This window comes from Arvicola amphibius, chromosome 8 (genome assembly GCF_903992535.2).
Source record: "Arvicola amphibius chromosome 8, mArvAmp1.2, whole genome shotgun sequence".
Taxonomy (NCBI): domain Eukaryota; kingdom Metazoa; phylum Chordata; class Mammalia; order Rodentia; family Cricetidae; genus Arvicola; species Arvicola amphibius.
Genome location: NC_052054.1, coordinates 78,433,463 through 78,445,619, shown reverse-complemented (window position 1 = coordinate 78,445,619; position 12,157 = coordinate 78,433,463). Strand labels below are relative to the sequence as shown.

Here is a 12,157-nt window from a genome sequence, read left to right as displayed (position 1 = left end):
GTCTGTACGTGTGTGACTGTGTGATTGTGTCTGTATGTGTGTGGCTGTGTGATGTGTGTCTGTACATGTGTGGCTGTGTGATTGTGTCTGTACGTGTGGCTGTATGATGTGTGTCTTACATGTGTGGCTGTGTGGTATGTATCTGTACGTGTGTGTCTGTACGTGTGTGTCTATACGTGTGTGACTGTGTGATTGTGTCTGTACGTGTGTGGCTGTGTGATGTGTGTCTTGTGTGTGGCTGTGTGGTATGTATCTGTACGTGTGTGTCTGTACGTGTGTGACTGTGTGATTGTGTCTGTATGTGTGGCTGTGTGATGTGTGTCTGTACGTGTGTGGCCATGTGATGTGTGTCTTACGTGTGTGGCTGTGTGATATGTGTCTGTGCGTGTGTGTCTGTACGTGTGTGACTGTGTGATTGTGTCTGTACGTGTGGCTGTGTGATGTGTGTCTGTACGTGTGTGGCCGTGTGATGTGTGTCTTACGTGTGTGGCTGTGTGATGTGTGTCTGTACGTGTGTGTCTGTACGTGTGTGACTGTAACTGTGTGTCTGTTTGTGGTAAATCAGGTGTCTTCCGCTTGTCACTCTCCACCTTACAGTCTTTAAACAGGGTTTCTCGCTGAACAAGAAGCACCCCCACCCCCAAACCTTTATCATGTAGACCAACTGGCCAGGAAGCACTTAGGATCTGCCAGTCTTTTCAACTACATACTAAATTCAAGACTAGCCTAGGCTACGTGAGATCCTGTCCCAAAACATCATAAATAAATAAATAAATAAATAAATGCCAAAAGAGGAAGAACAAGAAAAAACAAATGGCCATTTTCCCAGTAAATATTTGTTCAGAAAACTTCAATTAAGAAAACAAATGGGTGCTGCGCATGCTGACTCAAAAATTTAATGCCAACACTTGGGAGGCGGAAGCAGGTGAATTTCTGAGTCTCAGGCCAGCCTGGTCTACAGAGTGAGTCTCAGGCCAGCCTGGTCTACAGAGTGAGTTCCAGGCAGCCAGGGCTATACGAAGAAACTTTGTCTCAAAAAACAAAAAAATAGATAAAAATACTTAAAGTTGGGTGTGATGCTTACACAGTTGTAACTCTGGTACTTGGGAGTCTGAGGTAAGAGGATTTGAGTCTAGCCTAGGGCACCTCTTTAAACCCTGTCTCATGGGGTCAAAAAGAGAGGGGCTGGTTAACGGGCTCAATGTGTAAAGGGGCTTGCTGCCAAGCTTGACGACCCGAGTTGGTTCTTGGGACCCATGTGGTAGATGGAAAGAGTTGACTTCTGACCCCATTAGCATCTGGCACGTTCAAGTCTTCCCCCTTACCCTCAGCAATAAACTAATGATAAACAAATTAGACAGGGTTTCACTCTGCAGCCTTAAATGGCTAGAACTGGCCCTGTACATTAGGTTAGCTTCAAACTTTTAGCCATCCACCTGCCTCTGTCTCCCCAGAGTTGGGATTAATGGCAGGGACCATCATGCCCATCGTCAAATAAATGGAAAATATTGTAATGTCTACGGGTATCTTGCCTACAAGTATGTGCACCACGTGCATGCAGTGCGTGAGGAGACCAGAAGAGGGCGCCAGATCATCTGGGACTGGAGTTACAGATGTTGTGAGCCACTACGTGGCTGGAAAATGAAGCAAGGTCTTCTGGAAGAGCAGCCTATGCTCTTAACCACAGAACCGTCTCTCCACACCCATACATTAAGTTTTAAAAATTGAACAAAAAAATGAAGAAAGGAGAAGGGGGAGGCTGAATCCCTAGCTGCATTTGCTGCATGAAAGCCCTCAACAATGTCTTTAGATAAATATATAAATGACACCCCATTCCTGTGGGATGTGCATACTTCAGACTTAGAAAGCTGATTATACAATTTGAGGCACCCAGTAGGCAGGAACGTTTTGTAAATGAATAGACGCCATTGTCTACCCAGAGGCAAGGTGCTCACTGAATGAGTGGATTCCCAAATCCTTTCCTTAGATTTCCAAAACTACCTTCGGACACAGACCGGGAATACGACCACCATCAACATCATCATCTGTACAGTGGACTATCTCCTGCGGTTGCAGGTGAGGGAGGGGGACCAGCCTCGTGCCACCTGAGCCAGGTGCCGGTGGGACCGCGTGTGGCTCTAGTATCCCTCCTGCCTCCCGGCCCCACAGGAATCCATCAGTGACTTCTACTGGTACTACTCGGGCAAGGATGTCATCGACGAGCAGGGCAAGAGGAACTTCTCCAAAGCCATGTCTGTAGCTAAACAAGTGTTCAACAGCCTCACTGAGTACATCCAGGTAGGGCCAGGACCCGGGAACCTGTGGAGGCGGAGCTGCTCGCATCCAGCCCTCCTCTCCCCCTCCCCTCCCCCCCCCCCCCCCCCCCCCCCCCGCCCCCGGGACTTCATGCCATCTTCTGTCCTCAGGGACCCTGTACTGGAAACCAGCAGAGTCTGGCGCACAGCCGCCTCTGGGATGCCGTGGTGGGGTTTCTGCACGTGTTTGCCCACATGATGATGAAGCTGGCTCAGGTTTGAGTTCTTCTGTTATCGGCCACCCCTTATTGTCCCATACCACACTGGTTGGTTCCCTAGTACTCTGTGCTTGTTCCAGACAAGCTCACCGCCCCATGGCCAAACCCCGTTCTGGATTGGTCCTCTGCATGCTTCTTCCTCTACCTCCACCAATCGGCTCATTTCCCACCTACACTTCCATTGGTTTGATTTGGATCCCCGCCCCTACTGTCCAGAACTCTCCTATGGGATTATTTTCTCGCTGATGAGGTCATCCCGGATTCTTCCAGTTTGGAGTATGGGATGGGACTTCTAGATTAGGGCCTGGGGTTGAAGGACTGTTCCTTCTTTACCCTGCCTGCGGCAGATGACTCCCGTGCCGAGTACCCATGATGTAAGGATCCTGTCGCACCCCTGCTCCCAGAACACGTGTGCTCTCCTTTCCCCCGCCGCCTTGCTCCTCTGCAGCTCGTGAACGCCTCGCACACAGTCTAGCCATTTGTGAGCTTCTGCTTGGCCGACTTAGTCAAGGCTTCCGTGTACAGCTGGGAGAGTCTGTGCACTGCTTGAGCTAAGGACAGGCAACCACGGAGCACTAGACATCCTAACCACAAATACATTGGTGTAGTACAATAACAATCCGGCAGGTGGCAGTCAAGAATTCTGTATAATTTTTCACCAACCAGTGTCTGGAGGAAGGCGATCCTCTCCTAATTTTATGCCGCCTAACTTTGAAAGGAGTTGAAATGAGAATTCAGTTTCTCAGTAGAATTGAACATGTAATGTTGGTGTAATCTTAAAATATTGGAGGAAATGAACTACCAAGTACTACTATGATAATTTTTCAGTCACAGCCCAGGGACAGATTACAAGGGATATTCAATACAAGGAGCCAGAGGCATGGCTTAGTGGTAGAGCCCCTGCCTAGAATCCCCCAGTGAGGGGCTGGGGGTGTAGCTCAGTGGTAGAGCCCCTGCCTAGAATCCCCCAGTGAGGGGCTGGGGGTGTAGCTCAGTGGTGGAGCCCCTGCCTAGAATCCTCAGTGAGAGGCTGGGTGTATGACTCAGTGGTAGAGGCCCTGCCTAGAATCCCCCAGTGACAGGGGCTGGGGTGTGGCTCAGTGGTAGAACCCCTGCCTAGAATCCCCCAGTGAGAGGGGCTAAGGGTGTCGCTCAGAGGTGGAGCCCCTGCCTAGAGTTAGGGGCTGAGAAAATGGTGCCCAGACTTTCCTTCACCCACTAAGAGCTCCAGGCTGTGAAACAAAGTTTTCCTAGTACTTCTAAATTAAAGACCCGAGGTTCTCTGACCGAGGTCTTGGACCTTGTGCTTATTATTGACTCATGATCTCAGCCTGAGAAAAGAAATTTCTAGTTGGCCAGACCCATTGATGTATTCATTTCTAAAGCTGGGATGTGAAGTCAACTCTGTGAGCTCTGGCAGGATTATAGCTCACCCCTCAACAGTGGCAGCTAAGACAGACTCACGGGAAGCCACAAAGCCTGGGCCCGATTAACTTAAGAGATATTAGATCCTAGTATGTTGGGAGCCTGGATTTAGAATGGGAAACTTTGTAACTGTGGGATGTGTTAGGGTTAGAATGGGCAACTCTGAGAATCAGCATAGGGCCAAAGGAGCCTTGCAGCCCCTATGTGAGCCCAGTAAAGTTACATTCTATGGGTTGCAAATGGCACTTAGGTGTGGCTGAAAATAATACAGATGCCACAATGGAGACTTTCGCAGAGGTTTCTGTGAACCTTCCATTGGACACTGTGACAGGGGGTGCACTGGCTTCCTGTTTCCCCAAAATGGTATACCAAAAAGTGCATGGCTGTCCACCCCTCCAGCAGCCCTTCCTCTTGAACTTCCTCATGGTTCCACCTGCCCATCGCAATCAGATCCAACAAGGCCAAGCCCCCATAGGCCAGGCACCTTCCTGGAATCTCATCCTTCTAAGATCTGAGTATCCATCCACGGTATCTGTCCCAGTCTGTCTGTCCCACTCTGGCTCCTGGCTTCCTTGTCTGCCAGCAGCATGCCCCCACGCATTCCCCCACACCCCCACCTACCAAGACCACCCCACAATCTTGTCTCTCTGTCTTTCCTCTGCTTCCGAGGAACATGTTTGGACACGGGTCCCCTCGGAGGTAAGAAGGAGAAAGAAGGGATCATAGGCCCTGCTGGATAGGTGAGGGAACCCCAAACCGTTGTCAGTAGGACGGGGTTCGGCAGAGACTGGCCTCTCACAGCCGCGTGTTCACCCTCTAGGACTCCAGCCAGATAGAGCTGTTGAAGGAGCTGCTGGACCTCCAGAAGGACATGGTGGTGATGCTGCTGTCCCTCCTGGAAGGTAAGTGCCCAGAGGTGTGCTTGGAGGCAGTACAGAGCTTCAGACGAAGCCGAGAATGATACTTGAGACTTCAGAGATCCTGACTTTGTGCCCCATCTGACATTATGCTAGAGCCAATGGTGATGAAGAGGTTGCTGTAACAAGGCCAGCAAACATCTCCCAAGTTCTGTGTATGAGCCAGGCCCTGACTCGATGGATGTTAATTTATTGATTCCACAGAGAAGTTTTAATGAGATGAGTTGCCTGGGTACTTTATGAACTTAATATTTATTTATTAAATATAGCAATATAATGCATAGTTACTAAATGTATCAGTTTTCACTGCATAACGAATATGCGCCAAATTTAGCAACTTGAAACAATACCTTTTTTAAATAAAATAATAATAATTTAAGCCTGGGCCACATGGTAAGGCCAGGTCAACTTGTCCTAATAGCAAGACCCTATCTCTAAAACAAGGGCTGGGGAGATGGCTCAGTGATTAGGAGCACTGGCTGCTCTTCAAGATAACCTGGGTTCAATTCCCATCACCCACATGGCCACTTACAAGTGTCTTTAATTCCAGTTCCAGGGGCTCCAATGCCCTCTTCTGGCCTCTGAGGGCACTGCAAGCTTGTGGTGTACAAAACATACATGCAGGCAAAACACCATTCACAATAATAATAATAATGACAACAATAATTCATCATCATCATCATCATCATCATCATCATAATAATAATAATAATAATAATAATAATAATAAAGCTGGGTATAGCAGCACATAACTGTCTTCTCAGCAAACAGGAGGCCAAGGCAGGAAGATCAAGAGTTCAGCACCTTTCTCAACTACATAGAGTTTGAGATGAACCTGGTCTACATGGGCTTCAGCAGCTCAAAAACCACAAAACAAAACACTTCTCTCTCTCTCTCTCTCTCTCTCTCTCTCTCTCTCTCTCTCTCTCTCTCTCTCTCAACCCAGGGCTTTATATATATCAAGCTAGTGCTCTATCAAAGATCTATTCCCAAGCCCCTCATCCTTTCATGAGATGCACAGCACTCCATTGTGAGGTGTAGGGTAGAATCATTCAATTACAGCCCTATTGGTGGGCATTCAAGCTGTTTTTTTTTCTCCATGGTGCTGGGGCAAGAACCCAGGGCCTTACCCAAGCTGGGTACACACTCTGCCTCAGAACTGCACTGCAGGCCTCGAGCGTTCTTGCTTTTAGTTTTGAGATAGTCCCACTCAGTAGCCCAGGCTAGGCGAGAACTCATGACAATCCTCCTGCCCCAGCTTCACAAGAGCTGACGTTATCAGCATGTGCCTCCATAGCCGGCCACTATAGAGGTATAGAGGTTTTAGACGTGTGAGCTCTGAGGTCACAAGGCTGTGGGTGCAGATCCTCCTTGCCCTTTACAGCTATATACTCTTAATGGGCTAGTTTCTCCACGCCTGTGAGACCATATGGTGATGTTTCCCTTACTGGGGCAGCTCTTGGCACGGTCTCTGGCATGGGGTCCTCACTGTCAACCTGTGTCACCATTGCCCTCACTGGTGATCTCTCCAGCCAGTGAGGGGATGGACAGATTACCAAAAGAGGACAACCATGGCACCACCAAAGTTCCCAGATGGCCCTCTTTCCGGAGGAAGCCAGGAAGCGTGCACTTACCTGATGGGTCCCGGGGGGCCGTGGGTGGCTCTTGAGCTGGAAGGAGCAAGCTGAGGGTCCGAAGCAGACACACTGACCCGGGGCTCCTGCAGGGAACGTGGTCAACGGCATGATCGCACGGCAGATGGTGGACATGCTTGTGGAGTCCTCGTCCAACGTGGAGATGATCCTCAAGTTTTTCGACATGTTTCTGAAACTCAAGGACATCGTGGGCTCCGAAGCCTTCCAGGACTATGTCACAGACCCCCGTGGCCTCATCTCCAAGAAGGACTTCCAGAAGGTGGGTGCTGGCTGGCAGGGTGCTGAGCGCAGGATCCAGGCAGGGTTGCTGAGTACCAGCAGGGCCTCTCTGGCGGGCTGACTTGGGTCTGTAACATGGTGATGATCCGTGGCTGGAGGCTTTATGCCCGTGATCCCAGGACTTGGGAGACTGGGGCAGGAAGACCATGAGTTTGAGACCTGTGCTTGCGACTATCTTTAGGATAAAATGACTGAGTCCTCACACCTATGAGAACCATTATTACTATGTAGATCATTATTTACCCCAACACTCAGGAGACAGAGACAGAAGGATTTCTGTGAGTTCCAGGAAAGCCAGGGCTACACAGAGGAAAAAAAAAAAAAAACCTGTCTTGAAAAACCTAAAAAAAATCAATAAATCAATAATCCCTGATTTATAAACGGTCCTAGCAGTGACCTCTCTTCTGTCAGCTTTCTGTTTCTAGGACAAAATGCCTGAGACGAAACACTTATAAACTCAAAAGCGAAAAGGTTTCTGTTTCCTCAGCAGAAGTCACTTTCCCGTGTGCTCTTTCAGCAGGGAATGCTGAGGGGAAAGGTTTCTTTTGGCTCACACTTTTCAGACCATGGTCACTTGCCCCCCATCACTTTGGCAAGGCAGACCCAATGAGGAAAGCTGGCAGAATAAGACAGCCCACCTCATGATGGCCAGAACCAGAGGAGAAAGAGAAGGGGCCAGAGTCCCTACTACAGCCTTCAAGGGCATGCCCCCAAAGTCATACCTCCTCCCATCGGGCCCCACATCCTAATGTTTCACACAACTCCCCACTGGCCTGACCATCTGGGGAGCAGACCTGTAGAACGTGAGTTTTGGGGGACACTCAATAAGACAACTGTAGTGGAGCATGGTGGTGCATACACTCTTAATCCCAGCACTCAGGAGGCAGAGGCGGGCGGATCTCTGAGTTGGAGGCCAGCCTGGTCTGCTGAGTGAGTTCCAGGACAGCCAGGGCTATTACACAGAGAAACTCTGTCTTGAAAAGCCAAACCAAAACAAAACAAAATTTCATGAACTTTTAGCAGAATAAACAATACTAACCAAACAAGAATACGTTTATTCATCTTGTAAAGAATTCAGGACTTGTATCTAGGGCTGAGGTCACTTTTTTAAGTTTTATTTATTTATTTTTTGATTGTCATTATTGTGAGGGTGGGGGCGTGTGCCGTGGTGTGCAGGCAGAGGTCAGAGGACAGGTGTCAGTCTTTCCTTCCACTGTGAGGCTCAACAGGTGTGCGCTGGCCATGGCTTCTGTCCATGGATCCCTCTCGTTCGGTTCCCATCTCAGCCCGACTCTCATCCCACCTCTGAAGGCTGCCGGCAGACAAAGGGATCCGTGTTCCCTTTCTGCATTTCACCCCCGTGCAGCTACTGAGGAACCACGGAACATGGAAGTGAGTGTGTGGCTCTCTGCTGCTGAGCTAAGAGAGGGCCCTGTGTGGTTCCCCCAAGGCCGGGTACAACGAATCTTCTGGCATGAAGCTTACGTCAGGATAGACTTCCAGCAACTTGCTGGGAAACTACTTAAAAATACGGTGTATTGTTCTAGAGATGTGTCTCGAGGTACGGGGCTTGGCTGTCAAACATGGAGCCTTGTATATGACCCCCAACCCCATAGAAAGGGGAGGGGGACCCTCTTTCAGGTAGTGTGTGTGTGTGTGTGTGTGTGTGTCAGGACTATTCCCCAGCCCCCACTTTTACTACGCTTTCCAGCTTTGAGACAGGGGCTCCTACATTGCCCAGGCTAGCCTTGAAGTGGCGCTCTTCCTTCTTTGAACTCTGGACGCCCTTGTGCTACCAGCCTTGGCCTAAGACACCGTGTTCAGCTAAAATTCCCTTTGGAATAACCACATCTTCCCTGCATTATTGTTTACATTCCGTTGACCCACACATTTAAAATTTCCAACACGGCACTTGTGAGGATGTTGAGAGAATGGTGTGGATGTCACCGCCTAACTTTAGAATGTCCTAATCACCCCCAAAAGAAAGCCCACCCCCGTGAGCAGTCACCGCCCATTTCCTCTACTCCTTCCCCTGGGAACCAGGAGCCCAGTGTCTGTGTCTAAGATTGGCCTGTTCTGGACCCTGCTTATCTGGGGTATCATACAACATGTGTGTGCACACGAGCCCTTCTTTTTATTTGACAAACCGTGGGGACATTATCTCTCCTAACCAAAACCACACCATAGAAATAAATTTAAAATTATCTACAACCAGGGCTAGAGAGACTGCTCAGTGGTTCAGAGCACTGGCTGTACTTGAAGAGGACCCAGGTTCAATTCCCAGCACCCACATAGTGGCTTACAACTAACTGTAACTCTGGTTCCAGGGGATCCAAAGTCCTTCTCTGGCTTCCATGGGTAACACACATGTGGCACACACACATACATGCCAATCAGCATTTGTACACATAAAATAAAAATCTTTTTTTTTTTCGGCTTTTCAAGACAGGGATTCTCTGTGTAGCCCTGGCTGTCCCCACTCTGTTGTTGTTGCTGATGGTGGTGGTGGTGGTGTTTGGTGTTTGAGACGGATTCCCGTGTATCCCAGTCTGACCTCGGTCTTGCTAGGTATCTTTGGATTACCTTGAACGCCTGCCTCTCCTTCCTCTACCTCCGCAATGCTGGAATTCCAGACAATAAATCACTGACTATCTAGAGTCGGGGTATAATAGAGTTGGGGAGCACTTGCCTAAAATGTGCCAAGTCCCAGGGTCCAGCCCCAGCCCTGAAAAAAATCCCAAATATTTAGTCAGTATTTCAATTTTTAAACGTCCAGGAATTGGAGTGTTTTGGGGTTTTTACAATTTGAGTTTTACATTTCCTTCACTCTCCTTTAGCGGGTGGCTTCTCCACCTGTCTCCTCGTCTTTTTGCTCACTGGGTCACACTATGGCTGGCTCTGAACTCAAGGCAACCATATACCTCCATCTTCGGAGGCCTGGGATTTTAAGTAGCTCTCATGATCTCTGTGTGTGTGTATGTTCCCCATGTGTCAGTCACCGCAGGTGTCGCTCCTCAGGAGCTGACCACCTTGTTTGTTGAGACAAGATCATTCATTAGCCTAGAACTGGCCAATTAGGCTAGACTGGCCAGTGAGCCCAGGGCTCCATGTGTCTCCTCTTCCCCAGCTCTGGGATGACAAGCAAGCTCTTGGCTTTGTTAAAGTGGTTCTGAGGCTGGAGAGATGGCTTAGCACTTAATAGCATTGGTTGCTCTTGCAGAGGACCTGGGTTGGGTTCTCAGCACCAACATGGCAGCTCACAACTGCCTGTGACTCCAGTTCCAGGAGATCTAACACTCTCTTCTGGCCTCCAAAGGTATTGCACACACATGCAACCCAAATACTCATACACATAATTTTTCCTCCTTTGGGAATTGAACTCAGGGCCTTGTTCTTGCAAGACAAACACTTTAGAGACTAAGCTATCTCCCTGGTCCAAGACTTTTGGTGTATGTGTGGGTGTTTTGTCTGCTTGTAAATGGGCTGTATGCATGCCTACTCCCTGGAAAGGTCAGAACAGAGAGCCAGATCATTGGAGCTGGAGTTTCAGAGGTTGTGAGCCATCATGTGGTGCTGGGAACCTCACCCAGGTCTCTGCAAGAGGAACCAATGCTATTAACTTCCTACCCATCTTACCAGCCCCTGTGATTATTTTAAGAGAAGAAATCCATATATATCTCAGTTTATCCAAAATATCATTTCAACATTTCAGATCTATCATACACCAAGTCCATAGATGGTTAGATCCTCTCAGATTAGAGTGTCCCCAGTCTGGATCTCAGGTTAGAGGGTCCCCAGTCTGGATCTCAGATTAGAGTGTCCCCAGTCTGGATCTCAGGTAGAGTGTCACCAGTCTGGATATGGCCTCCCCATCCTTCTTGCGTCACTTCAAGTGTCCTTCTGTCCCCTTTGTCTCCTGTCCACTGAGATTTGTCATAGACACTTAATCAGAATCTGATTTGGAGGGTGTTATCATTTTATTTGAGGTTTTTTCTCCCCAGAGTTTTCCATCCACCATTCACATCTCTTCCGGTCACCCCTCTTTTTGTATTGTCAGCAGTTGCTGTTGGTGAGTTCCGTAGAGAAGGGACATGATGATATTTACATTTCTAAACATTTGCTGGGCGGCAGTGACACACACCTTTAATCCCAGCATTTGGAAAGCAGAGGCAGGCAGATCTCTGAGTTTGAGGCCAACCTGGTCTACAGACTGAGTTTCAGGACATGTTTTCTACACAGAGAAACCATGTCTCAAAAACCCAAAAGTAAATAAATAAATTTTTAAAATTTACAGACATAAGACTTCCTAATACCAAGCATCCATTCATCTCCCAGTTTATGGTTGAAAAGCTACATTCAGAATTGATTTAGAAGGACTTGTTACTTTTCAGGAAATGGAGCAAATCTTAAAACTGTCCCATTTTCAAGATGTTCCATGTGTTTGACAGATTTGGATATATTAGTTTTCCTAGCTGAGTGCATGGCTCACACGTGTAACAGTTGGGAGGGAGACAGAAGGACCAAGAGTTCAAGGTTGGCATGGCTACAGAGAGAATTTAGAGCCGATGTGGGCTATATCAGACCCTGTCTTAAAAAGCACAAAAATGAAATAAGAGAACCAGATATATTAAATTTTCATTATTATAGCAAAATACCTGAAGCAATTCATTTATCAAGAGAAAGGATTTTGGTTTTGTTCCTGGTGTCTGGGTTTGAGTACAAGATCAAACAGTCCCATTGTATGTGACGTATGTGGTGTCTGGGGGGACCAGGCTTTCAGGAGGGGACATGTCACAGAGCAAAGCATGTTGCACACCGCGAACCAGGAAGCAGAAACCGGTTGGTCAGGAAGGTGCTAGAACCCCTAGTCTCCTTTTAGGCATTCCACCAATGACCTCTGGCCCTCTCGCTAGGTCCCGCCCCATAAATAACCACACCGCCTTCCCATAGTGCCACGTGTAAGTCAGATCTTTAACACGGTGACCTTTACAGCCAAACCGTGGCATTGGATGAGGTCTCTCCCGGGTGTCAGCCACTCCCTTAGTCATGAGAGCAGGACAGACACCCACTTGGATCTGAGAGGGGAGGGCCTAGTGAAAACAAGCTGAAAGAAGCATGGGAATGGGTTGGGGTGGCAGGGAGAGGCCCTTCTGAGAGAGGGGGTGCAGATGCTGAGGTCGGAGGAGCATCATGCGAAGGTGGAAGGGAGTGTGGCGTCCCCTGCAAAAGGACAGCGAGTGTGAAGGCTGAAAACAAGAGCGGGCAGGGAGGAGAGCCGTGTGACCGCAGAGGTGGCTAAGAGAAAGGAGGAGACAGAGGAGGCAGCCGGCAGGGCCTGGTGGCAGCAG

At 48.7% G+C, this 12,157-nt stretch overlaps 1 protein-coding gene across 6 annotated transcripts in view; it reads left to right on the top strand.

Moving 5' to 3' along the window:
* The window catches only part of Ryr1 (ryanodine receptor 1), a 124,667-nt gene that overhangs the window by 89,497 nt on the left and 23,013 nt on the right, over positions 1 to 12,157 (top strand). For all 6 annotated transcript variants that reach the window (XM_038339323.2, XM_038339326.2, XM_038339328.2 and 3 more), the window contains 5 exons: positions 1,988 to 2,076; positions 2,170 to 2,298; positions 2,427 to 2,531; positions 4,779 to 4,860; positions 6,602 to 6,789. In XM_038339323.2, coding sequence (XP_038195251.1) covers positions 1,988 to 2,076; positions 2,170 to 2,298; positions 2,427 to 2,531; positions 4,779 to 4,860; positions 6,602 to 6,789 — 593 coding nt within the window. The remainder of the gene's footprint in view (positions 1 to 1,987; positions 2,077 to 2,169; positions 2,299 to 2,426; positions 2,532 to 4,778; positions 4,861 to 6,601; positions 6,790 to 12,157) is intronic.